This window comes from Ursus maritimus, unplaced genomic scaffold, assembly GCF_017311325.1.
Source record: "Ursus maritimus isolate PB19 unplaced genomic scaffold, ASM1731132v1 scaffold_17, whole genome shotgun sequence".
NCBI classification, from domain to species: Eukaryota; Metazoa; Chordata; class Mammalia; order Carnivora; family Ursidae; genus Ursus; species Ursus maritimus.
Window position 1 is genome coordinate 58,639,050 of NW_024424119.1, and position 24,975 is coordinate 58,664,024.

Sequence of the window (24,975 nt, forward strand, 5' to 3'; positions counted from 1 at the left end):
TGGAAAGTTCCATCTAACAACTTAGTCTTCTTACCTCAAGTCACTCTGTCAGCAAGTCTTTAAAAGAAACCTTGCCCACAGCCCAGGTCTTGGCTCCACCTGGAGCCACTCCTGGACCTGACGCATCTCCCAGATGCCAGAGCAGTGGGGGATGGGAGTTGTGGCAGGCTGACCCCGGGGCACGGGAGGACGGGGGGCTGGGCACGCCCTGGTGCTCTGACGCAGTGTCAGCGTGGGGCCTGGCTGGCCCCGGGCGGGCGGCGGGCACAGAGCCAGAGCTGCCGGCCGCCCCGCTGACCCTCCCACCCTCGGACCCCGCCCAGACAGGCTCAGGGCCCCCCCCACCGCCGGGCTGGCGCTCACTTGGCTCGCATGAGGTCCTGGTCCTTGAGCGCGGAGCCCTGGAGGTAGATGACCCGCTGGGACCACAGGGGGATCTGCAGGACCCTGCGGACCTGGATGTCCATCTCGGTAGGACACAGGATGACCACGTAATAGTCCTGCAGGGGGCCCGGGCTCAGTCCGGCCACGTCACCCCCAGGCCCCGTGTCGGCGCGGGGCGGGGGGGGGGCGGGAGGGCGGGGCGGACCCCCCGTGGTGCGCCTCACCTGGAGCCGGGGGTGCGCGTAAAACTCGTTCAGGAAGTCCATGAGGAGGTCGATCTTGAGGGAGCTGACGCACAAGATCACGTGCTTCTCCGTCTGCGCCCGGTGGCGGCTGTAGTTGCCCCCCGACTTCTGCCGCTCCATCCACAGGTAGACCAGCTCCTCGAACTGCCGGGGAGAGCAGCTGCGTCCCAGGTGGCCCGGGGCTTGGGGCCGCGCGGGCAAGGGTGCTCGCCCTTGTGGGAGCCGCTCACGCGGAGCCCCCCTCCCCCCACAGCAGAGAGCAGGACCTGCGGCGGCGGGGGGGGAGCCACCCGAGGGGCACAACAGAGCCCAAGTGACCGTGACGCGATGCCCAAGTCTGCACTCCCAACATGCAAGTGATGATGAGACCTTGGGGTCGCCGTCAGCCCCCAAGATTCCTTTTGGAGAAGCCTGGAGGTGTCAGGAAGTTCTCAGGCAGAGTCAAAAATCCAGACCCCGGCGCGGAAGGGCACTTTCGGTACCCGTGGGGTCCCACCCACCCCACCCATGCCTCCTGGACGCCAGCTGTGTATCATGAGTCCTTCAAATTAGGAAAAGGACGGATACAAGTGGCCCAGGGAAGGGAGCAGGGCTCCGCGGAGCCGCCAGGGTGCGGGCGGCCCCGTCTCCAGCTGTTCCCCCTCCCGCTCCGAGGCCCGCGGTTTAATGCAGCCTCTGGCAGCGGCAGCGGCTGCGGCAGCCGCCACCCTTCCGCGGGCTCACCCGTGCTGGAGGCACCTAGTCTCTCGCCGAAATGGGATCATTTCAATGAATTTATGGCGCGTCTGCTAGGATCCGGGGACAAGACCCGTGGCCCTGAAGCACAGGACCGGCTTCACCACCAGAGGGGCCTGGGACCCCAGGGGGTCCCCTGTGCAGGGTGGGGGCTGTGTGCCATGGGCGCCGGGCCTCAGCCTCCTCCTCGACAAGATGGCACGGTGGGGTCTGCCTCCTGGGGCCGAGCCGGGGCCTAAGGGACCTGACTGTGCCAGGTTCAACCGTGTCCCCTAAGATTCATGTCCACTCGGAACCTCCCCGTGGGACCTTATGTGGAAACAGGGTCTTTGCAGGTGTGATTAGTTAAGGCGAGGTCAGGCGGGATTGGGGTGGGCCTCCTCCAATGTCTAGTGCCCCTAAAAGGAGGGCAGAGGACGCAGAGGGACACACAGGGAGGAGGCACGTGAGGACGGGGGCAGGGATGGGAGGGATGCAGCCACAAGCCGGGGGAGGCCAGGGATCCCCAGGGCTCCGGAAGCAGCAGGGCGTGAAAGGGAGCCTCCTCGGGGTCCCAGAAGGATCCAGCCCTGCCGACACCGGACTGTGACTCTGGCCTCCAGACGGGGACGGACATTTGTGCCGTGTAAGCCCCCGGCGGCCACGCGGATGTATGGCGAGTGTGGTCAGCGGTGGCCACTGCCACCTTCCGGGGGGATGCGCGGCAGGCCGCTGTCTTTGCTCTTGTCCAAGGCGCTAACCGGGAAGGACACGGGGGAGGAAGCGGGACAACCCCTTCCACCTTCCAGGAGGGGGGCGGGCAGCTGCTCAGCCCTGAGCTGCCGCAGCCTTGATCCCGAGCCTCCCCCCACCCGCCCCGTCGCCACCAACAGACCGCAGTGCCCCATCCAGAATGCCGCCCCTGGCTCCTCGCCCCGCTGGCCGTGGCCTCACCAGCCCCAGGCCCCGGCCACCCGCAGGGCCCAGCGGCGAGGGTCACCCCTCCCAGCCCCCTGAGGCTCCGTCAGCCCGGCCCCTGGCTGCTCGTTCCTGTGCGGGCGCGGCGCAGGCGCACCTGCAGTGGCAGCACCACCAGCGCCACGCAGATCATGACGACCACCAGCAGCTGGGACGGCCAGATCTTGGGCGTCACGTCGCCGTAGCCCACGGTGGAGAAGGTGACGATGCAGAAGTAGGAAGCCGTGAGCAGGGACAAGTTCTCGCCCGCCCGCTCCAGGTGCTGGATGCCACAGGTCCTGGAGATGCCGGCGGTCAGAGGGCCGTGGGCCGGGCCGCGGCTCTGCCGGCCCAGGTGCCCCGTCACTGGCAGGGGGAACCCCACCCCACACGCGGTCCCGAGTCCGGCTCAGTCCCTGTGGGCTCCGGGTGCTTCCCCCGGTCTGCCAGAGCCCGCACACCCCAGCCCTTCGGATTTCCCGATGTTCCGTTTCCAGCGCACGGCTCTTTCGAGGCCCCTGGAAAACGTGCCTCGAGGGTGGAGGCGGGACTGCACTGGTTGAATGTGGGCCTGGGGGGCCAGTGGGGGTTGGCGTGCCCAGCTGTGACCCCCACGTGCCACCTCACCTCTGAGCCCCCTCCTCACCCAGGAGGCCAGACGGGGTGTGGGGCTTGCCCAGCCCTTCCTAGGCCTGGAGCAGGACAGCCCTGCTTCCCACGCCTGTGGCCCCGAGTCCCAGTCCCCAGACAGAAAGTGTTGCTGGCAGGGCCAGGGGCCCACAGCACAACATGGGGTGCTCAGCACAGAGAGGGGCTCAGAGACCCTCCCCAGGGGCCAGGGGCCGGGAGAGAGCAGGCCGAGTCACCCAGAGCTCTCCGCCCTACGGGCGCGGGTCCTGCTCTATGGAGCTCTGGGTGTGTTGGGAGCGTGGCGGAGGAGGCAGGAAGCACATGGCCCTCCTTCTCTCCTTCCCAGGCCTCGGTGCCTGCCCGACATCCTGCCTGGGGGACAGGAGGTGGTGACCAGCTTCCCCAGCACCGGGCAGGCAGGTCCCGGCCTCCTCCTGAGAAGCTGGCCTCGGGCCCCGCCGCCTGGGAGTGGGCCTGAGCCGCCCCGGGGCTCTGGACAGCAAGGCGAGGGGCTGGTGGGACTCCCTGCGGGCGCCTCACCCGGGAACACCAGGCACAGCAGGGTGCAGAAAGAGTATGAGGACCTGGTTGAACATGGCCGACTGCGTGCGCAGGATGGCACGGTGGAAGTCATTCTGCGGAGCAGGGCTGTCAGGGCCAGAGCCTCGGACCCGCCACGGAGCCGGGGCCCTTCTGGCAGCACATCCCAGGGCTCATGAGCAAGCGAGAGAGGGGAGGTGTACCGGTATCCCAGGCCCCACTGCGGGGCACCTGCCCTCAGCCCTCAGCTCTCTGCAGGCCCCTCTCGCCTCCTCCCAGGGCCCTCCCTGGGGGCACAGGACTGAAGCCGGGCTTAGTTAGGATGGGGGTGAGACCAGGGGCCTGGGCTCGGAGGGGACGGCCACCCTGGGGGAAAACCCGTGTCAGGCTGCCTGCTGACAGCTCTGCAAGGATCTTGGCCAGACACTCAACAGAGGGTCTGTCCGTGGACCTGGTCTCTGTGGCCCATTTGCACCGCCCCTCCTCCCCGCAGCCACTTGTCTCCTGGGCTCAGGCAAAGCTCTGGGCTGAACTCCCTCCGCAGCACCGAGGCCGAGGTCAGTCCCGGTCAGGACAGAGACGGAAGGGCCCAGACACACGGGCCTTCCGCGGTGACAGAGATAGCACGCTTCTGCTCATCACCCCGGCCTCCTGGGGCACCGAGGATGGATTGGCCAGCTCCCGCCAGGCCGGGCGCTCCTGGGGAGCTCAGCACCCAGGCGAGGGGACGGGAGCTACCGGACTTACGATCATGTTTTCCAGGGCGTGCTTGGCCAGCCAGCAGTTCAGGAACACGGGGATGAACAGGTTCCTCAGGGCGCCCAGAATATCTGTGGAGGAGACGGGTCAGGGGCTGGGGCTGGGGCGCCCCCTCCTCCGCCAGCTGCTCACCCACCGTGACGATGAAGGGTAGCGTGTTGATCATCTCAGGATGAAAGAGACACGGAAGATCTGCTCCCAGATGTTGCCCTGGGGGCCGTGGGGCAGGAAGAGAAAGACAGGCCAGCCAGGGGTTGGGAGCGGGGTGGGGTCGGGAGCGGGGTGGGCTCGGGAGCGGGTCGGGGTGGAGGTTGGGGTCCGGGAGCAGGGTGCGGGGGAAAAAGCCAGCCAGGGGGGTCGGGAGCGGGGTGGGGGTCAGAGCGGGGGGGCCGGGGAGCGGGGTGGGGGTCGGGTGCAGTGGGGTGCGTGGTGTTGGGGTCCGAGCGGGGTGCGGGGGGACAGCCAGCCAGGGGGTCGGGAGCGGTGTGCGGGGTCGGGAGGTGGGGGGTTGACGGAGGTCAGGCCAGGTGGGGTCGGGAAGCGGGTGGGGGGTCGGGAGCGGGGTGCGGGTGGAGGTTGGGGTCCGGGAGGGGGTGCCGGGGAAAGCCAGCCAGGGGGCGGGGAGCGGGGTGGGGCCGGGAGAGGCGTGGGGGCCGGGAGCCGGGTGGGGGTCGGGAGCGGGTGGGGGTCGGGAGCGGGTGGGGGGTCGGGGAGCGGGGTGGGGTGATCGAGGGTCAGGCCAGGTGGGGGCTCGGGAGCGGGGTGGGCCGGGGAGCGGGGGGTGGGGGTCGGCAGCGGTGCGGGGTCGGGAGCGGGGTGGGGTTCGGGAGCGGGGTGGGGGTCCCGAGCGCGTGGGGGCCGGGAGCAGGGGTGGGCCGGGGAGCAGGGTGCGGGTCGGGGAGCGGGGTGGGGTGACGGAGGGTCAGGCCAGGTGGGGGCACTCACTGTGTAGCTGAGGTAAATAAGAAGCACGTCTCCAGGAAGCTTATTATGGCCACGATGACCTAGGAGGCGGAGGCTGAGTGGGGCTGGGGGAGGCCCACCCAGAGCCATGCCCCCACTCACCTGGATCGCCCACAGAGTCATCTTTCTTCCACCCAAAGGATGGGCGCCCTGGGGAGGGAGGGAGGTGAGCCTCGGCCAAGCCAGTCCCTCAGCCCTCCAGGCCTCTGCTGACCCCAAGCCGCTTCTGGGCGGATGGGAGGGCACCAGCCTGCTCCCCGAGGAACAAGAACAGGAGGGGGAGGGAGGCTCCTCAGGAAAGGAGGCCAGACCTGAAGCTGGGGGCATGGGGCAGGGCTGCAGGCTCAGTGGGGTCCTCCTTCACCCTGGACGGGCTCCCTGGGGCAAGTGCAGACTGAGCCCGGGGCTCCCTTCCTCCTCAGCTGACTCCGGGTTCCCGGGAGGTGCAGGCCAATGGGGGGAGGGGGCAGGGTCTGTCGGAACGCTGGTGGTCACAAGGACAGGGCTGTTCGCACAGGGGCTCTGGGTGCTGGGGACGAATTAAGTGAGGCCAGAAAACCAGAAGCCCCTCCATCCAGGAGGTGGCCGAGGCCCGAGGGATTCCTAAACTCTGACCGGGCATCGTGGTCGCCTGGGCCACTTCCACTGCCTGCCAGGGACATGGCTCTCCTCACTCCACAGGAGGGCAGCCACTCGACTGACTGAGGCCTTCCCCTGCTGCCCTCCCCTACCCACGGTCTGCGGGCTGAGCTTCGGAGTGGGGGTTGCTCAGTCGTCACATGTGGTGACATCTAGAATTCTAACACCACCCCTGAGACCTCCTCAGGTGCTCTGCGCGACAGCCCGGCATCATCCCAGCGCCCACAGGCTGCACATCCATCCTGAGGGGCCGGGCCAGGCAGGGGCCCGGAGCCGAGGAACTCACCAATTGATCTCGGACGAGGAGCCGTTGAAGGTGTAATTCTGCTTCGGGCAGCCCCAGCTGTGTGGAGAGACAGAGCTGGCCCAGCTGAGCCTCCGGAGAGACGCTTCAAGGTTAAGTTATGGGCTCAGGAAGCACAGTGGGTGACCACCTACCCCACCCAGGGCCAGCCCCTGAATCTCAGACAGGCCAAGAGGCAGCCTGCCCCCTCACTCCCACAGACCCCCAGGCAGGCAGGGTGGGAAAGCACGCCATGCTGGGACAGGAAAGGCAGAGCCCAGGGAAGAGTTGGGGATTCTGCCTGGTCTGACAGGAGCTGCTGGGGAGGGTTGGGTGTGGTCGGAGATGGACTGCAGAGCATTCAGTGCCCGCAGAACAAGGCTGGACGATGCGTGAGAGATAGGGAAGGAAAGCTGAGCTCCCACCCAGAGGTGCTGACTCAGACGCACAGTCCTGAGTCACTCCCAAGAACAAGCCTTCTACACCAGCTGGATGCCCAGCCCCTGGGAAGGTGGTAGGGGCATGGACCTGCTCATTTCTGCCCCACGATGTAACCAACTCCAGGGTCACTGACCAAGGGGAACTCACTCACAGAGCCCCCAGTGGTTATAGGCAGCTCCCTCCTCCTTTTCTTCCAACTGACCCACTTCCCTTGAGCCTTACTGGGGCTACTGTTGCAAAATCAATGCTCACAGACGTGGCTGGCTGTCCTCCCAACCACCCACCATCCATCTACCATCCATCCATCCACCTACCATCCATTCATCTATCCACCATCCATCCATCCATCCATCCAACCATCCATCCATCCACCTACCATCCATTCATTCATCCATCCATCATCCACCCACCATCATCCATCCATCATCCACCCACCATCATCCATCCATTCATCCACCCATCCATCCACTTACCATCCATCCAACCATTCATCCACCATCCACCTATCTGTTCATCCATCCATCCATCTACCCATCCATCTATCCATCCATCCATCCACCATCCATCCACCTACCTATCCACCCACCATCCATCCATCCTTCCAAACATTCATCCACCATCCATCCAACCATTCATCTACCATCCACATGGCATCTATCCATCCACCCATGTACCCACCATCCATTCATCCACCACTGACCATCCATCCATCCATCCATCCATCCACCGATTCACTCACCATCTACTTTCTATCCAATAAACCATTCATCCACCATGCACTCTTCTTTCATAATTTATCCATCCACTCCACCTATTCACCCATTCTACCCATAGCCTCCACCAGGCCCCTCTTCCATCCATTTGCTCCTCCCCCTGCCCATCCATGTGCTAGGCACTGGGCAATGACTATGATAGACGTGGTCCCTGTAGGGTTGTGGAACCAGATGTCTCAAGAGCCTCTGGGAATGGGAGAAGGTGGGATGAACTCAGGAAAGTGGCTTGGAAAGGCAGAGTCCCCAGTTTTCCTTCTCAAAACCAATTATGGCTGAATCTGTGCAACCCCACCCGGATGAAAGAGCAGAGGTCTTGCTTTAGGTGAAAGAATGTCTGTCTTGGGGACACCAGCCCAGCTGCACGCAGGGGTTAAGTGCAACTTGCACTGTCCTTAGGCCCCAGCTTCCTCCCCCGGCTCGGTCAGAGCCCAGTGGCCATGCTTACCTCAGGGAAGAGGCGGGAAAATCTGCCCTGGAGGAGGGAGCCCGTTCACCCAGATGGCAGTGATGACCAGACTGCCCGACCTGACGGTAGGCCCTCACAGCATCCGAAAGTGCCCACTCTTAGTGTGAGCAGCTAAGGACACTCACTCCGTGAGCTCAGGAGAAGCAGAGACTGAGCCAAAGAGAAAACCATAAGAAAGAATCTGGGTTACAGACGCCACCTCAGGAAAGCGGAAAGCAGTGCCTGCCTGAAGCAAGAAGGAACTCTCAGAAATTAAAGCACGATGCGGAAAGATTGAGCCTGCTGCAGGTAAGCTAAGGAAGTTGCACAAGAGGAGAAACGGGAGACAGGCTCGTCCAGAACCACACGCCCAGGCATCGGAAGCCCAGAGACAGTGGAGGGAATGGGTGTAATCTTCCAAGGCCATGTTCTCCCTGGTCCGGTGTGGGAGAGAAGGGGCCACGCCAAGGTGTCCTGGGCCAGACTGCCAGACACACAGGCACAGAGAAGACTCCACCAGCCTCGTTGGGAAGAAAGGTGTGCTTCCCACGGACGACGAGCAGAAACGGTAGCAGGAAGACCGCAGGCAGCGAGAGGGGTCGTGGCCGACCCCGCACTTGTGAGCTGCGAGACAACCTCAGACCTGAAGGTGGGCCGCGCGTGCTCCACGCCAGTGAGCGGTCCAGGAGGGGCAAGCAGGTGGGACCACGAGCAGCCCCAGAGTGTGAACCAAGAGGCCCTGCCTGGCTTGTATCCTGCCCTCCCCTGAAGGCAGCACAGAGCCACTCGCTGAGCCCCTCCCATGCACCACTGGACGCACACCCAGCCACAGTCCACGCCAGGGCGCCTTCTCCCCGGAAGCTGAGCCCGTTGGTCGGCAGTGGGACTCGAGGGCAGGCCCCGGGCCCGGCCCGCAGGGAAGGACATTGGGAAAGGACTCCTTTGAGGGGCCAGGCCAGGGCCGGGCACATGCCCCGTGCTGACCCCATCAGCCTCTGTCCCGCAAGCGTCGGGAGAAGCCGGTCACCCACCATCCAATCCCCAGGGCCGGTCGTCCAGCAGCACGCCGCACGATGTACAGCAAGCAGGTGAGCAGCTTGAGGGAGAAGTTGAACAGCCGATCCTCAGGCCTGCAGCGGACGGGCCACGCCGCGCTCCTGGGCCACCGGAGTCCCACTGCGGTCCCTGCCAACAGCTCCGCCTGCGCACCCGGAGCCCCCCGGACTAGGCTGCCTCAGGGACTGAGGGACTACTCCTGCACCGTCAGGGGCTGCTGCTGGGCCAGCCTTCTGAGAGCCTCCACCCCTGTCCCGCTTACAGATGGCGTGCAGACGGCTCTCCACGCCACTTCCTGCTCCTGGGAACAGGAGGGTGGGGGTCTGGGGGGCACGCTGATGGACTAGGACCTGGCGGTAGCTCACCTGCATGCCCCATCCTGCATCCCAGGAAGGGTCCGAGGTGGCCAAGCTCCTGCTGGGAAAGCAGGTGGAGGGAACCTGTCGGGAGGAGGTTGCACGGAGGGACCAGGAACCTTGCGGGTGTGGTAGGAGGGCCCCAAGCCCAGCCTGGTGTCCAGCAGGGGGCAGGATCCCCAGTTTCGGGTCCCATCTCCCACTGGGGAGAAGGTGGCTTGAAGCTGAGACCAGGGGCCTTCCCACCCTGCCCTGTGCCCACCGCTCACTGACATAGCTCCTCCTGTGCTCCGAATTCCCTGCCCCACGCAGGCCCCTGACATAACTCCCCCCCGCTGCAGCCCCTCAACAGGCCCCCCGCTCACTGGATCTCTGGTTTTTGATGAAGAAATAGGCTTGAGCCGCTCCTTGAAGGTGTTCTCATTGACGTAGAACTCCACCTGACCCTGGGGAGGGAGGGGAGAGGAGCATGGGGGAGCTCTGGCCAGTGGGGCTTGAGCAGGGCCAGACCAGCACCCCACACGGCAGGAGCCCAGCAGACAGACAGAAGGCGGTGGCAGGATGAGGAGGCACCCCCTCCCGCTCAGAGTGACCACGCGCTGGCGTGGTCCTGGCAGACCTGCCCGCCACCTCTTGCAAAGCCGTGGGCACAGCTGGGACAGTCAGAGGCCACCCGTCAGCACCAGGGCCCCTGGAGGTGAACACCCTTGGGCCCCTGTAGCCTTGACTGTCACAGGCAGCCAGCCGCCCGGGTTAAATATTCCCTGCGTGGCCCTCAGCACGGGCTCAAACCTGCCATCTATATAGAATGTCCTGAAGCTGATAGTTGCTCTGTCTGGAGGCTCCCTGGTGGCTGTGCCCTGAGACTCACTGTAGCCTGCAGGATGGTCAGACAGAGGGCCAGCAAGATGTGACCTTCCCTGCACCCGCCGTCGGCCCGCCTTGGGCCCCTCCAGCCCGGTTGCGCCTGTCCCTCAGGCTCACCGAACACCTGGCAAACGCCCACATGCTCTGAGTCCTGCCCACGCCCAGCACATCCTGGGACAGATTCACAGCCCGTGTACTCCAGCACGCCAGTGAGGAGTCGCCCGGGGAAGGGCCATCTGGTCCCCGGGAGTAACATGGAACCTGGGAGGCAATGGGCCACTGCCCGGCAGTCTCCTGGCCTCAGTCAGGGGCCTCCTGTGGAGCCGCTGTGCCCAGCATGCTGGCCTGCCAGCCTGGGCTCCCAGAATGGAAACTCTGGTGTTGATACAGCAAGTAGACCGGCAGAGCGTGGTTCTGGACCCAGGGCTCCTGTGGCCAGTAGGGTTGTCCTCCCGGGCCTCCCCCGGCCATCGTCCACCAGGGCAGGGGGCTCTGACATGTGGTGGGGGTTGTGAACCGAGGCTCTGGCTCCCACTGAGGCAGAAACCAGCACTGCTCTCACCCTGACAGCTCACAGGGCTGCTCGGCCTGGGTACCAGCCTGGGGCTGGCTGCCCCGTCTCCAGGAAGCCGTCTGCAACAGTCCTCATTCCCCAAAGCCTGTTCTGGGCAGGGTACGTGACATAGTCAGTGGTGGCCATCCGACCGTCCCGTGGAAGGGCCCTAGGAGGGGCCTCGGGCAGGGGCCGCTGGCACCTCCCCGGACCTGCTCCAGGCTGGGGTCCTTATTCCTGGCCACAGTGGCTCTGCTGGCCACAGGGCTCAAGAAAGGCCCCAGAGGACGGAGAGGGCATGGGCCCCTCTCTACTTTATACCCGGCAGGGCGGTCACCCAGCCACACCCTGGACTCGGAGCCGAGCAGCAGGAAGAGCCTCCCACAGACCAGTGGGGTCCAAACCCAGAGCCAGCTGCCAATGTACCCCGTGGTACCCCAGCACACTTCTTCTTACCCCAGCGCCTTGTACCCCCAGCACATGCCCTGTACCCCAGTGCGCCCTGTACCCCAGCGTGCCCTGTACCCCAGCGGCCCTGTACCCCAGCACATGCCCCGTACTCAGCACACTCGCCTCTACCCCAGTGCGCCAGACCCCAGCACACGCCCTGTACCCCTGCGTGCCCTGTACCCCAGCACATGCCTGCACTTCAGCGTGCCCTCGCACCCAGCGTGCCGCCCCCGGCACCCCCAGCACACGCCCGCACTCTAGCACACGCCTCTACCCCAGTGCACCTTGTACCTCAGCTGCCCCCGTACCCCAGCACGCGCCCTGTACCCCCAGCGCCTGTGCCCCAGCACGCGCCCTGTACCCCAGCACATGCCCTGTACCCCAGCACAGGCTCCTTTCTCCTCTCTCCGGAGCACCCCCTGCTCTCTGGGCCTCTTTGGAAACCTGAATCCCACCTTTCCGCTGCACGTGCCACCTGAGCTGGGTCGTGGGGCCTGACGGTCTCTTTGGGGAGTTGGTCAGACAAGACTGGCTGGGCCTGGGCCCAGTCTGCTCAGGTCAGGGGACGGATTCAACTCCGTGAGCCCAAGGGACTCCCGGGCCCCAGAGCACCCAGCTCAGGAGCAGACCCTCCCTGCCACTCTGGTCCTGCCACGGCAAAGCCTCAACACAGAGGTGTCCCCAACCCCACCTAGGCCATCCACTCAGGCTTGTTCCCTGGCAGGGCCCTTACCTGGCCAGCAAGGCCTCCCTGGCAGCCCTCGGGCTCCTTCCTCCTCAGCCTCCCAGGGCACTGACCATGCTGCCCTCCCGCCCCCACCCGCCTGGTCATCTCCCTCTCCCCAGACTCCTTGGCTATCCCCCTCCCAGCTCTGAATGCAATGCCCCAGGGCTGGTCACAGGTCCCTCTCAATGCCCATCTGGCCCTCAGTAAGGTGACTTCGAAACCCAGCCTCCTCTGATCCCCGCTGCCCTCCGATAGAGCGCCCTGTGGTGCTGCCCCCTAGACCAAGCAGGACCAGCCCCTCCCCCACGTCGGACCTCAGACCGAGGCCTCCCCGCCACCTCTATGCCTCTGAGAGCCCCTGTTCCGCAGGGCTCCACTCCCTTCCAGGGGTCCCACCACTCCTGCCTCCCCTGCCTGTTCCCGCTTGGAAGGCTGGATCCCAGCAGGTGACACAAAGGGCCAGAGGCCAGAGTCCCTAGCTCCTTCCCTGCTCTCTCTCTGTTGGGAAAACCCAGGGACCCCCTAGCTCTTTCCCCGGCACTCCCAACCCTAACCCAACCTTGCCCCTGCCCCCATTTTCCGCCAGCCCCTTGCTGCGTGGGAGCCTTCCCAGTCCCCTCCACTGCCCAGGCCCATGGGGTCAGGACTACTGACCTGGGGGCTGGTCGGCCCCACACACCTTCGTCCCATGTCCCTGGCCCTTTCCCTGCTCCCCAGAAGTGGAACCCTAGTCACCCTCGGCCAGCCTTTGTCCCCTGTGGGGCAGCTGCAGACACCCATCGGGACAGCGCCCAAGGCGGTCGGTGGTCAGTGGTCAGTGGCCTGCGATGAGGCAAGAAGGGCTGGCGGACGTGGCCATGTGGATGGAGCCTGGGTAGGGCCAGGGAGCATCAGGAAGCCTCCTCACGCTTAATTCTTTTCATGAGCCGTGGGCTGCCCACTTCTGGCACCGTCACGAGAGCAAATGACAAACCGCCATTTATCCTGAGGTACAGGTAAGGTGATGAGTGTAATTAGCGCCCAAAGGGGCGCCGGCCGACGAGGAGGAAATCGCGCCTTTCCAGAGCCACCCAGACCAAGAGCCCCAGAGATTCACGGCACAGGCTGGGCCTGGCTGCAGGCTCGCGAGCTCAGGAAGAAGCAGGCCGGGTCACAGACGGTCTGGCCTGGCAGAGGCCCTCGGCCCCCGTGGGGCCCGGTTGCTCCATGGCCCCAGCACAGGTCTGAGCCCCGGCCTTAGCTGGGGAACGAACACAAAGGCCCGTCTGCCCCGGCGGCCTTGAGGGTGCCAGGCCGGGGAGACTTTACCTGCTGTCTCTGCATCTCAGGCTCCCTGGGGTCTGGCTGACCGGGCGGTTCTCGGATGGAGGACTGAGTGCAGGGCCTGGGCCTGGCACCTACCAGCCGATGGTGCCAGTGATCAGGCTGATCTGGATTCTGGGGTCCCCAGTGGCCTGCTCTGTCGCTCACACCGCCCTGGAAAGATGGGCCCGGGCCATAAATCACGTGTGGCTGTAGATGGCGTGGTGGCTGATGCCCTCCGTGGGCGAAGTGACCTGGCTGGGGCTGCCTCCCGATGGCTGGTCCAGCTGCAGCTCAAGGCCCTGAGATGGGGTGGGTGACCAGGCTCACAGGAAGCCGCCCGAGGGAGGGCTGGGAGAAGGGACCTGGGAACGCACACACAGTGCTGTGGCCTCGGGCTCAGGGTCAGCATCCAGGGCCAGCGAACAGTGCCCGAGCGCACAGGCCAGGGTCCGCCCCGGCAGGAGGCTGGAGGGGAGGGCTGGGCATGCTGCCAGGGCCCAGGAAGAAGGTCTAAGGTATGAGCCGATAGGCCTGGTCTGGGGCCCAGAGGCTGTGGGGAGCCTGCGGCCTGTAGACAGCCCTTGGCTTACCACCTGGGGTCAGACCACCTCGAGGCCCGGATCGGGCCAAACCTAGCCCCATCCCTGGGAAGAGTCCTTAGCCCTGGCTCGGCCTGCCCTCAGACTTGAGCAGCTCTCAGGCTGGTGACGGTAGGGGTCCAGCCGAGTAGACAAAGCCACCTCACTGAGTCCTGCCATGGGGCCCCTCAGAGGGCTCCAGGCTGACTCATCCCTCCATGCACAGAAAGGAAGGTCCAGCAAGGGACCACATCACCCAGTGGCTCACAGGCACTGGGGGCCCTGGGCTCCCCCACGGGACCAGGGACTCTTGAATGTTTGGGGTGGAAGGTCAGGTCCCCACCTGGCTCTGCCCCATCCCCACCTGGCTTCTGTTTGAGCGAGGTCACCACCTTAAGCCAGCCCCACCATCTTGCCCATGCTAGAGGGAACCAAGGAGACCCCTTTCACCGGCAAAGCAGCTCAAACCTCCCCTACCCGATGCCAGGACAGGACCTCGCCAGGCAAGGGTGGCTGCCCAGTGATGAGCCAGGCGGGGGAGGCTGGGGTCGGCCCATCTCCCTGATGACCAGCAGGCTGACCGGTGGGCCAACAGGCAGGCCTCGAAGCAGGCCTTAGGAATCTCTGGCAGGCAGCTCAGGCACAGATGGCCTGGGCCCCGCCGGTCGGCCTGAGGAGGGTGGCCAGACATGAAGCACACGGCCACAGGCCAGGCCCACCCGCTGTGGCCACAACAGTCGTGGTGTACTGGCAGTGAAGCCCTGAGATCATCCGACTGCCCGCTTCCTTGGTTCAAGCCGCGGTGTGCTGTCCTCTGCGCCTCGAAACTCCACAGACCGATTTGGCCAAAGAAAGGGCAGGGCCCAGGCCTACCTGCCAACCCTGAGGCCAGCTATTCTGAGAAAGGGCAGAGCTGTGAGCAGCCCAGGGACCCAGAGCAGGACAGACGTGTGGCTGGCCCCACCCCCGCGCATGGGCACTTCCTGAGGCGTGCAGGCGGGCAAGAAGCCCTGGTGGGAAGACTGCGGGCGAAGGGCACGCGGTTGGTGGCGTGGGGGAACCAAGGCTGCTGTGTCCCCACCACTCCCAGCCCCAAGCCTGCAGACCGCCCATGGGGGCTGGCAGCCACGCCCCCGCACCCGACCCTCATCAGGGTGGCTCAGGATCCACCTCAAAGGGTGGCTGGAGAGCGGCTGAAAGGCTTCCTCTAGCGCCTTGCCCGCGTCGGGGCACGCCGGCCGGAACCTGGAGGAGCAGGGGCAGCCGGGGGAACGGAGGAAGAGGTGGACAGTGGCTTGAACCAGCAGATGAGCTCGGCCTGGGCATCCCCCACAGGGCAGTCCCGCTCTGGGACCTGCTGCACGCGTGTCAGAGAGGGCTCCTTGTCCGGGCGCCCGGCTGGGGGAGGGGCGCTAGAGCCTCCGTACCGTGGGTCCGTGGTGTCTGCTCTACCAGGGACAATGCTGGGGGCAGGACCTGCAGCCTCGGCCCTTCGGGAGCCTGCACTGTCCATTATCCTCCCGGGAGCCTGGGTGGAGGGAGCCTGCGGCGATGGAGGGACCTTCCACTCCTGCCCGTGACCCACCGCATCATTGCGGGCCTGGCCGGCCCAGCCTCCCGGCTCCCACACTCCTGACGGAGAATCCCGGCCCCAAGTCTCAGGCTGCAGGGAGCCGGTCAGCAGCCGGAAGCCCAGAGGGGCGCGCCGCTGTCGACAATGTCAGCGAGTGAAATCAGGTCCCACTTGGCGGCCACACTGAACGCTGGGGGCCTGGGTGGGCTGTGGCTCCTCTGAGGAGTGACTCTGGTCTCCGGCCTCAAAGCCACCCTCCACTAGACCTAGATCTGAATCCGAAGCCCAGAAGAGCCGAGTGCCCGGCGGCCTGGCCCTGCACGTGTCACCCAGGCCGGCTGAGGCTGAGGGTCCTGCAGTCATCTGCAGTGCCTGTCCCCTCGCAGAAGGGGGTCCCCATTCCCACTCTGTCTGGCCACCCTAGCGGCAGTGGCCACCACTCTGTGGGTGGCTGCCTTGGACAGCCCCAGCCCACCGTGCAGGGCCTCTCCCGACCGGCCTGCTGTCCCGTGCTCAGCCTCAGCTTCAGCCCCCAGGCCCGCAGTTCTGTTGGTGCAGGGAGGTGGTGGCCGGTGCCGCCTCGGGCCTGCTCCTGCCTGGGGTCTCCCCAGAAGCCGCAGGGCCTGAGTCCCCGCCTCCACTCCCAGGTCCGCTATGGTAAGGACGCTCGTCTGTTCTGCTTCGCCTCCTTGCAAGCACTTACTGAGACAGGAGGAGTCCAGACTGACATCTTCCACAGGAAGCCTAGGGACAGACACACAGGTGGTCACGTCAACACGAAAAGATGGATGGACCGAGGGCCTGACTCCTGACCTGGCGCGGGAGCACGGACTCTCAAAGAGACTTGGGCAGGTGCGAGGAAGTGGGGCGCACCCATGTGCTTGCTCCCCGTCCAGACCCGCGAGCCCCCAGGCAGAGGTGTCCACGAGGCAGCCCGCGCAGTGGGGCAGTGACCGCATCTGGCTCCTGGTTCCCCGAGAAAGCAGCACAGCGCAGGCAGCAGCTGGCACACGTGCCCCTGCCCAGGCTGGATCCCACCTTAAGGCCAAGGCCAAGGCCATCCGCCTTCAGCCCAGGAATTAGAAAGGATCAGCCTGTTTGGTGAGCTCACTGTCCCTGCTCCGCCAAGCCTGCCCCAGGCACCACGACCCCCCGGCCTCCAAGGAAAGGCCCCACTTTCCACCCGGGAAGCTGATGGGGCAAGGGCCAGTTCCCACACAAGACGGACAGCCAGGGCTCCCTAATGTCTCAAGTCTGCCCACCTCCCTCTGCTCCCCTGTGCTGTCTCCGGCCTGGCCACAGAGCCCACCACAGCCCTGCATCTTGACTTCCCAGTGAGAGGACAGGCTGAGGCTGGGTGCTGATGCTTCTTAGGGGGTGCCTAGGTGCCTCTCCACTGACCAGCAATCACAGCGAAAGTGCCTTTTTGACCGCTGCCCTAGGTTCTGCCTGCCTGGCCACATGCAGCAGAGACACCGAGATGGCTGGGCCTGGGCTGGAGGGGGTGCTGGGAGGGACAGGCTGGTGGGAGCTATGGGCTCAGGGCGCTGGGCCGCTGGGGGCTGGTGGGGGTGTGTGTGTGCAGAAAGTCTACTTGCTGATGATGTGTCCATCTGGAAGACTTCCAGGCCCCTCTCTTAATCCTCAAAGCAACCATGTTCCAGAAGAGAAAGCACAGGTTCAGAGAGGACCTCTGCCTTCCCAAGGCCACGGGCAGGAGGAAGCTGAGCCGGCCTGTAGGGCTGGGGCAGCCCTCACCTGGGCCAGGCACACAGGCACACATCCACCCGCCCCCTGGCAGGGGCCCTCTGCGGGGCAGGCTCCTCCTAGTGCCCCAGCCTGCAGCCCGGGTGCTTGGGTGGGCAAGGCAGGGAGGCAGAACACTCCAGGAACGAGGTCTGACGGGGTGTGCTGGGGGCTGGGCTCCACACCGAGCAGGGGGAAACCAGGGCTTCACCAGGGCTCAGCATGGAGTCACAGGGAGCTTCAAGCAGATTCTGCATGTTTGTCTGCTTTGGACAAACATGTTTGTCCTCGTTGGCCCAGGCACTCTCCCAGGCCCTGAGCTGGGGGTGACAGTTGCACCAGAGGGTGGCAGGAGACCTCGGCAGGGCCACAGCCGTTGTGGTGGAGCCAGGAACTCACGGAGAGCGGGTCGGGGTGCTGGGGGGCATGTGGGAGTGGCAGGGCTCCTGGAGGAGCACGGGGCCACATAAAGGGGAGAAGGGCGAGGGACCTGTGGGGAGGGGCCGTCTGCTGCTGTTGGACCGTGAAGCAGGTCTTGGGGTCATGGCAAACACACGGGGTCCTGGGAAGAACAGCAGGAAAAGCAGGACCACATTGGAGCCCCAAATGGTCTCAAGAGATGAGGCCTGTTGGGCCAGTAATAGCACCTCTGGGTTTTTCCGGCCTCACAGTTATGAAAGGTGTTTCTGCAGTCCTTGCTCCTCTTCCCTCCTCAGCCCCACACAGTTCACAGGAGCTCCACGGTCCTGCAGCAGGGGATGGGCCCTGCCTGCCTCTCCAGGCCCATCCTCAGTGGTCAGAGATGCAGCCACGAGGGATGGACTGCACCCAGTGGCCACGCAGGCCAGCCCCTCCTGGGGCTCACGGGATTCGAACCTGCCAGGAGCACCCCGGACCTGTTCCGCCCCGCCCCCGTCAGGCCCCCTCACCAGGCCCCCTCCTGGCCCCGCCTCCCCAGGCCCCGCCTCACCTCGGCCGGCACCGCCTCCCAGGGCCCCCGCCCGCAGCAGCTGGATTCCTGCACTGTACCCCAAAGCCTGCCTGTCAGCCCAGCTCTGAGGGAGACTCCCTGCGAGGATGTCCCCTCCCCTGCAATCCCCAATGGCGGGGCACAGATATTGGATGGCCAAGCGCATGACTGTTCGCCCAGGCCTTCCTTGTTCCCCCTCCTCCCTGGGGACACTCCTTTCCTTTCTGCTTGGGGACCCCCTGGCCTCCGCCTCTATCGCCTCACACAGGACCTGAGCTCCATCCTGGCCTCTGGCCTTCGGCTCCTCCTCCCAGGGCACCGCACCACAGGAGGGTCCCACTGGCCAGCTCTGCCCTGCCCGGGCTGGTGTTCTCCTACGCTCCAGGTACCCCCAAACTCAGCTGCCGACGGAGTGCCCCCACACCCCGCCTCCCACTCCTCACAACCCCCAGATCCCCGGATTCTCCCTCCTAGATCTTTCTGTAGCCTTTTCCTTCTCACTGGGGCTGCCATGATGCCTTCCAGGGTACTCCACCCAGGTGTCCCCTCCAAGGATGGACCAGTGAGCCTCCCTTTGGTGCAGAACCCAAACCCTGGGGGTGCAGTTTCCAGCAATCAGGCCTTTCCTCTCCTGCCCTGTCTGTCCTTCCGGGTCAGCTGCGTGTTTGACCTGCCACAGACTCCGGGAAGAGCGAGCCACCCAGCACCTGGGTTGTAGCACTCTCTGCCCTGTCCAGAATAAACTCCGTGCCATGCACCTAACGTCTGGAGACACATGGCTGCAGGCTCCAGGCCCTAATACCGTGTAGCTACAGACTGCTCCCTTTGCTCTGCGGAAGGAGGCCGATGAGGACCCTGTACTTGCTGGGGACAGAGCAAAGTCACCCATGTAAGCCGCCAGCACAGAACTGGGGGCAGGAGAGTGCGGGATGGGAGAGGGCTTCCCGGGAGGAGGTGGCCTTGCCATCTCAGCGCCTCATTCTGCACCGTAGGCTCAGATGCAGCCTGGGCAGGACCTGCCTGCCATCTCTGCGTCCCTGCAGGAACAGGGACAGCAAGGGGAGCCAATCTCTTGCAGGGGCTGGACTGGCTGTAACCAGAGCCTCTGGAATCACTGCCCCCACAGCGTCCAAGAGGCGGAAGGAGAGGAGAGACATCTGTCCTCAGGCCTTGGCCAGTATTTGCTTCCTTCCCACCCAGGCTGCCCGTTAGCTGCTCCGAGGCCTCTTAGAGGCACTTAATCTCTAGCCTTAGCAGTCTGCTCCGGGGAATGGGGATGATTTGAGTGAGCCAGAAATGGGGGTGTGAAGGCAGGGAGGGGCCTGGACAGTCTGTAGCCAGGCAGGAGGGCAGGGGAGAGCTCCCAGGGGCATCCCTGATCCTGCCATCTGCCAGGCCAAGTCCCTGCCAACCTCCGCCACAACCTCAAGGAGGCCTGGCACCCCCACCCCCGGGCTGGGGCCCTGGCTGCTGCCTCTGCCTGGAGGGCCCTGCTCAATCTGCTGGGGTCCCTCCCTGAAGGCCAGCAGCCCTGGGAGCCCCCGCTCCTCACCCAGGCCCAGCCTGCACCTCTCTGCCAGACACACAGGATTCTGTGCCCACGATGTGTGCCCACACCAGGCGGGTCTGATTCATCTCCGTCTCCGCAGCATATAGAAGGGCTCCGTGCACTGAGAAGATGCTAGCTAAGTACTAATGCTGCAGACAGAGCCTCAGTGTCCTCATCCGTGAAATGGGGTGCTGTGTCCAACCCTGTCCTCAGAGGAGCCAGAAAAGGGCCAGTGATGCCCCTCCCAGGCGGCCCTCCCCAGGAGATGGGCCTCCTGCACCCTGGTGCCACAAGCTCTGGGCACTTGTCCCCAGGGAACCTGAGACCTGACTGTGTCTCAGCTCCACCCAGCAGTAGCTCTTCCCGCAGGTTCCCCAACCTCCTGGGCCTCATGCTGCCTCGCCGCTGAAGTGGGGATGCGGACGCTGGAACCAACAGGAGGCAGGCTCAGTGGGCCAGGGCCGGGCAGGGGTCACCGAGCCACCTGGCACAGTGTCTGGGTCCTTTCTTCCTTCTCCCCTCCCAGTCTTACCTGCAGGCCCACGGTACAAGCTACTGAGAGCAGGAGGGAGTTGGGGGGAGGGAAGCACAGGCTCCGGGCGCTCGGGGTGAGGGTTCCGGAGGGGGGAACCGGGCCATCCCCTTCCCGGGCTTGTAGGCGACTCCGCAGGTGCAGCCCAGCGGAGCCCGTGCGGGATGCGAGCGTTAGCAAAGCTCCCTCCCGGCGGCAACTGGGGTCCCCGGGCGCGCCCTTACCTCTGGCCCACGTCGCTGCCCACGGAGCTCCCTGCCGCGGGCCGGCAGCAGCGGGCTGGAGCCCGTGTGGCTCCTCCGGGCGCCGAGGCGCCGGCCGGGGCACCCCCGGGCTCGCCTTGCCTCGGACGGCGAGCGCGGCAGCTTGGCCTGCGCCATCCTGCGGGAGCGCACGGGCGGAGGCGGCGGGGGCGGTGTTCTATCTCCGCGCCCCCGCTCCAGCCTCCTCGCGCCGCTGCAGTGGACGGGCCCGGCCGGGTGGGGGCGCTGCGGGGCGGAGGAGGGTGGACTCGCGGGCCCCTCTCCCGAGCGGAGGAGCCCCGGCGGAGGGAGGGTCTCGAGCCCAGCGGCCAGGGCCGCCTTGTAACGGAAGTAGTAGTAAGAATCACGACAGTCACGGCGGCGCTGGGGGAGGGGAGCAGTAGTGGCGCGGCGACAGCTGGTGGCTCTCGGCCACTACCTCCGCAGGCAGGAGCCGCTGGAGCCCAGGAGCGTTGGTGCTCGGTCGTGCGCCCAAGTCCCACGCGGGCCTGAGGGTCCCGGGACCCAGGTGGGGTTCGGATGGCCTGCCAGGAGCTGTGCCTACCTTCCAGGCCCCACCCTGGTGCCTGGTCAGGTCGGGTGGGTCCACCCCAGCCAGGTGGGAACGCGCGCCTGTTGTCCATCCCCCATTCCCACCTCCCAGGGCTACCGGGAGTCCATGGGGACACTCACCGCGGGGTGCCCATACGCTAGGCTCAGCTCTGTGCCAGCACAAGAGCCCCAAGGCCGGACAGAGCAGTTGCTTTGTGGAGCCCTGTCTGCGCCCGATGCCCCAAGGCTAGACGGCTCTGGTCAGCTCAGCGAACAGAACCCGAGGAGACAGGAGACGGCTCGACTTCGGTTTTGGTAAAGTGGGAGATGAGGCCCTGAGGTAGGAGGTGGCTTTCCCAGGAGGCAGGCAGGGAGAGACACAGAGCAAGGGGCCGACAGGTGAGTGGCTCAGCAGGAGCAGCGGGCAGGTGTTGGTGCTGGGGCACCTAGGCTCTGGCTGGAGCCCCGCTGGGGGCAGGCGGTGTTTAGGTGCACGGCCGTGCCCACTGCGGGTCGGCGGCTCCAGGCCTTCCCGACGTTGCGCAAACCCGACACCCAGACCCAAGGCCCCAGCTTGTCTGGCTTGACAGAAAGTCTGCAGTGAGGTAGCGGTGGCCTCAGAACTCCCAGCCCTGCCTCCGGCCCCTCCCCAGAGAGGCAGGAAAGTCAGTCAGGTGCAGAACCAGCCAGTGGCCCCAGCAACTCCCCAGCATCTCCCCTGGACCGAGTTCCCTTGTCAGGACTCTGCCCTAAAGGAACGTAGGTGTTTATGTGGGCGAAGCCCTCTGCCTGCCCCTGGGGAGGGGGTGAGGAGATGCAGGCCCTTGTCACCCTTCCTGTGGAGCCGACACGGAGTGGCTGCACCACTGAGCACTGGGCTCTGTGGAGCCGCCCTGGGCACGCGCCCTCGGGTCGGGTCAATAACAGAGCAGGGCTGGACGGGCAGGGACGCTCGCCCGGCCACCCCCGGGAGGTGCAGGAAGCCGCAGGGCTCCCTGGGATGCGCCACCCACAGACAGGACACGAGCTCGTGGCCCCTGAGCGATGGTGGCACGTGGCGCTCACCTGTACGCGTGCACAGGCCGGCCAACGCGTCCGGTCCGGCGGCAAGGAAGCCCAAGCACACATCCGGGCCCGTCTGGGTCGCGTCTGCCACAGCTGCTGTGCTTCTCCTGTCCCACCGTAGAGGCCGTGGGGTCCTCACGTAGCACGCTTCCGAGGCCCTGATGAGAGTCAGCTGGATGAGGGAAGGTTTTTCCAATGTTTTATAAGGCGTGACGAACAGAAACCGTTGGCTGATGTGCACGGAAGGACCACCAAGCAACTGTCAGCTGTTCCGTCTGGAGGTGGCAGAGGTGCCCTTCCAGCTGGCCCGCTGCAGCACTTATGTAAGGTTTATTTTGAAAATGATCATCCAGTTCAGCATACGGTCCCTGGGTTCCGTACGCGAGGAGGGACCCCCGCATGGGGCAGCAGCCCGCACCGCGTTTCCCTGGTCGTGGGCGCACCGCGAGGAGTGACCCAAACGGCCCGCCTCCCACCGGGTCGGGATTGAGCCCCATGGCTGCCGCCGCGGAGGGGCGGACGAAAAGAGCAGTCTCCTTTTCTCAAGCACTGCAAACGTTAAGCCACTCCCACCACAAGAGAGCCATGGAGGGTGGTCACTCTGCATTTCTGTGCCAAGAGGGGCTGGGCCGGGCAGAGGAGGAGAGACAGGTGGAAGTAGCCAGGCTTCTGAGTGACTGGTTGGGCGGGGAATCCACGGGCTGAGGGAATGGGTGGGCGGTGACGCCCGAGACGGGAGGACAGGAGGATGTCAGAGGAGGACAGATAGGGTGGGCTTCCTCCCAGATCCGTTCTGGACATCTCTTCAAGGGCGTGGCCCGACACTGTCTCGTGGGGGCCGGGTGCCCACGCCTGGCACGCCGTGGGCGGCTGGGCTGAGAGGACACTGGGAGCAGGTGAGGCCTGCAGGTGGGACATCCACAGGGGGAGGGCAGGTGGGAGGGCTGGCCCAGGAGCCTCCTGAACCAGGGAGAGGCAGAGGCTTTGTGAAAGGTAGTGCTGGAGTGACCGGGCGGCAGGTGAGCATTGCGGCCAAGGGTTGCCCAGACGGACGCCTGCCTCCACCCTCTGAAGCCAAACTGGTGTGCGCCATGGGTCCGGGGATCTCACCCACAGCCCCAACGCCGGGAGAGGTGAACTGGAGGGCGTGCTGGTGGCCGGGCTGTGGCCTGGCTGGGCAGGTGCCCGGCTAACCTGGATTACGACGTGGTCCAGCAGCCCCACCCCTGGGCGGAAAGCAGGGTCTCCGACAGATAGCTGCACACCACGCCCACTTCGCAGCGTGACCCAAGAGCTGAATGTGGAAGCAGCCTAAGGGTCCATCGGGCAGAAGGATGGAAAGACGTGGTCCGTCCACACCGTGGAATGTCACGGAGCCTTGGAAAGGAAGGAATCCCACACCTGCTACAACGTGATGGATCCGGAGGATGCGGTGCTGAGTGAGGTCAGCCCGGTGCCGAGGACCGATTCTGTATGAGTGGAAGTGCCCCCGGAGGCCCCAGAGGACTCGGAGCCACAGACCTGGGGGCAGGGTGGGTTGGGCTGAGGGAGGGCACAGCGTCTCCCGGGATAGTTTAGTTTGGTGGTCATCCTGTGTCCTACCGAGATGGACATCCAGGTCCGCAGGGTCCTGCAGATCCCCCTGTGGTCCCAGCGGGTCATCTACCTCCAGGGCTCCGCGCTCAAGGACCAGGACCTCATGCGAGCCAAGTGAGCGCCAGCCCGGCGGTGGGGGGGGCCCTGAGCCTGTCTGGGCGGGGTCCGAGGGTGGGAGGGTCAGCGGGGCGGCCGGCAGCTCTGGCTCTGTGCCCGCCGCCCGCCCGGGGCCAGCCAGGCCCCACGCTGACACTGCGTCAGAGCACCAGGGCGTGCCCAGCCCCCCGTCCTCCCGTGCCCCGGGGTCAGCCTGCCACAACTCCCATCCCCCACTGCTCTGGCATCTGGGAGATGCGTCAGGTCCAGGAGTGGCTCCAGGTGGAGCCAAGACCTGGGCTGTGGGCAAGGTTTCTTTTAAAGACTTGCTGACAGAGTGACTTGAGGTAAGAAGACTAAGTTGTTAGATGGAACTTTCCAGAATGTGCCCGTGCCTGTTCTGGGATATGCCAGGAGACCCCCTCATCACACCTTCATTCCAGGGATCTCGGCTCTTCCTTTGTGATGGAATGTGGGTTGTACAGGCCAAGGGGAAGCAGGAGACTGGACAGCCGGGGTGCCCACCTCTTGAGCCCTGGGTCCCACTGTCCCACCTGTAACGTTTCAGAAAGGAATCCAGCTTGGAGGTGGCGGGGGTCAGGGGGCCCAGCCTCTCCTGTGACCCAGCACCCAGCTCCAGGCCAAGGGGCTGGGAGAGGCAGAGGTCTGGCAGGGACAAGCGATGAGCTAGGGTGGACAGGAGGGACCAGGCCTCCCTGCTCTGGGGTGTGAGTCGTTCCTCGGTGCCCCTGCAGCCAAGGGGCTCTCAAGGGTGGGAGAGGAGAGCAGAACAGGTCATCCAGGTCCCCAGACCTTGGGAGGGACAGGCCGGCAAGTGGGCAGTGTCCAGCCTCTCTGCCACCACGCGCTCCCCCCCATTCTGTACCCCAGCCCAGCCCTGGCTTAATGAGGTCATAGAGAATGGGTCCCCCACGAGCTGGTCAGTGTCCTGATGCCAGGTCATGAGCTCAGATCGAGGTGGGGTCTCGACGGGCCCACCCCTTCCAGCCTCTGCCCTGAGCCCCTGACGTCTGAGATGGGAGCGTGGCCGGTCCAGGCAGCGCTCAGCCCTGGTGCTTTGCAGGATGGACAACGGGGAGGCCTGCTTTATCCTCAGCAGCCGCAACGAAGTGGACCGCACGGCGGCGGTGAGTGCGCCGGCCCCCAGCCCCGGGCCAGAGCAGGAGGACCCTGCTGCCGCCCCCCAGCACTGACCCCGCCTCCCCCCAGGACCACCAGACCATCCTGCGTGCCTGGGCCGTGAAGGACTTCGCGCCCAACTGCCCCCTCTACGTCCAGATTCTCAAGCCCGAGAACAAGTTCCACGTCAAGTTTGCAGGTACGTGGCGCCCGTGGCTGTGCCCCCAGGTGAGTGGCCCTTTGCCAGCT

At 65.3% G+C, this 24,975-nt stretch overlaps 1 protein-coding gene across 1 annotated transcript in view; it reads left to right on the plus strand.

Moving 5' to 3' along the window:
• The window catches only part of KCNT1 (potassium sodium-activated channel subfamily T member 1), a 107,855-nt gene that overhangs the window by 45,144 nt on the left and 37,736 nt on the right, over window positions 1–24,975 (plus strand). The window contains 12 exon segments of the mRNA XM_040631368.1: window positions 756–826; window positions 1,967–2,028; window positions 2,324–2,655; window positions 8,766–8,861; window positions 9,220–9,316; window positions 10,934–11,276; window positions 12,500–12,595; window positions 13,233–13,396; window positions 20,162–20,619; window positions 23,468–23,604; window positions 24,671–24,734; window positions 24,817–24,925. Coding sequence (XP_040487302.1) covers window positions 756–826; window positions 1,967–2,028; window positions 2,324–2,655; window positions 8,766–8,861; window positions 9,220–9,316; window positions 10,934–11,276; window positions 12,500–12,595; window positions 13,233–13,396; window positions 20,162–20,619; window positions 23,468–23,604; window positions 24,671–24,734; window positions 24,817–24,925 — 2,029 coding nt within the window.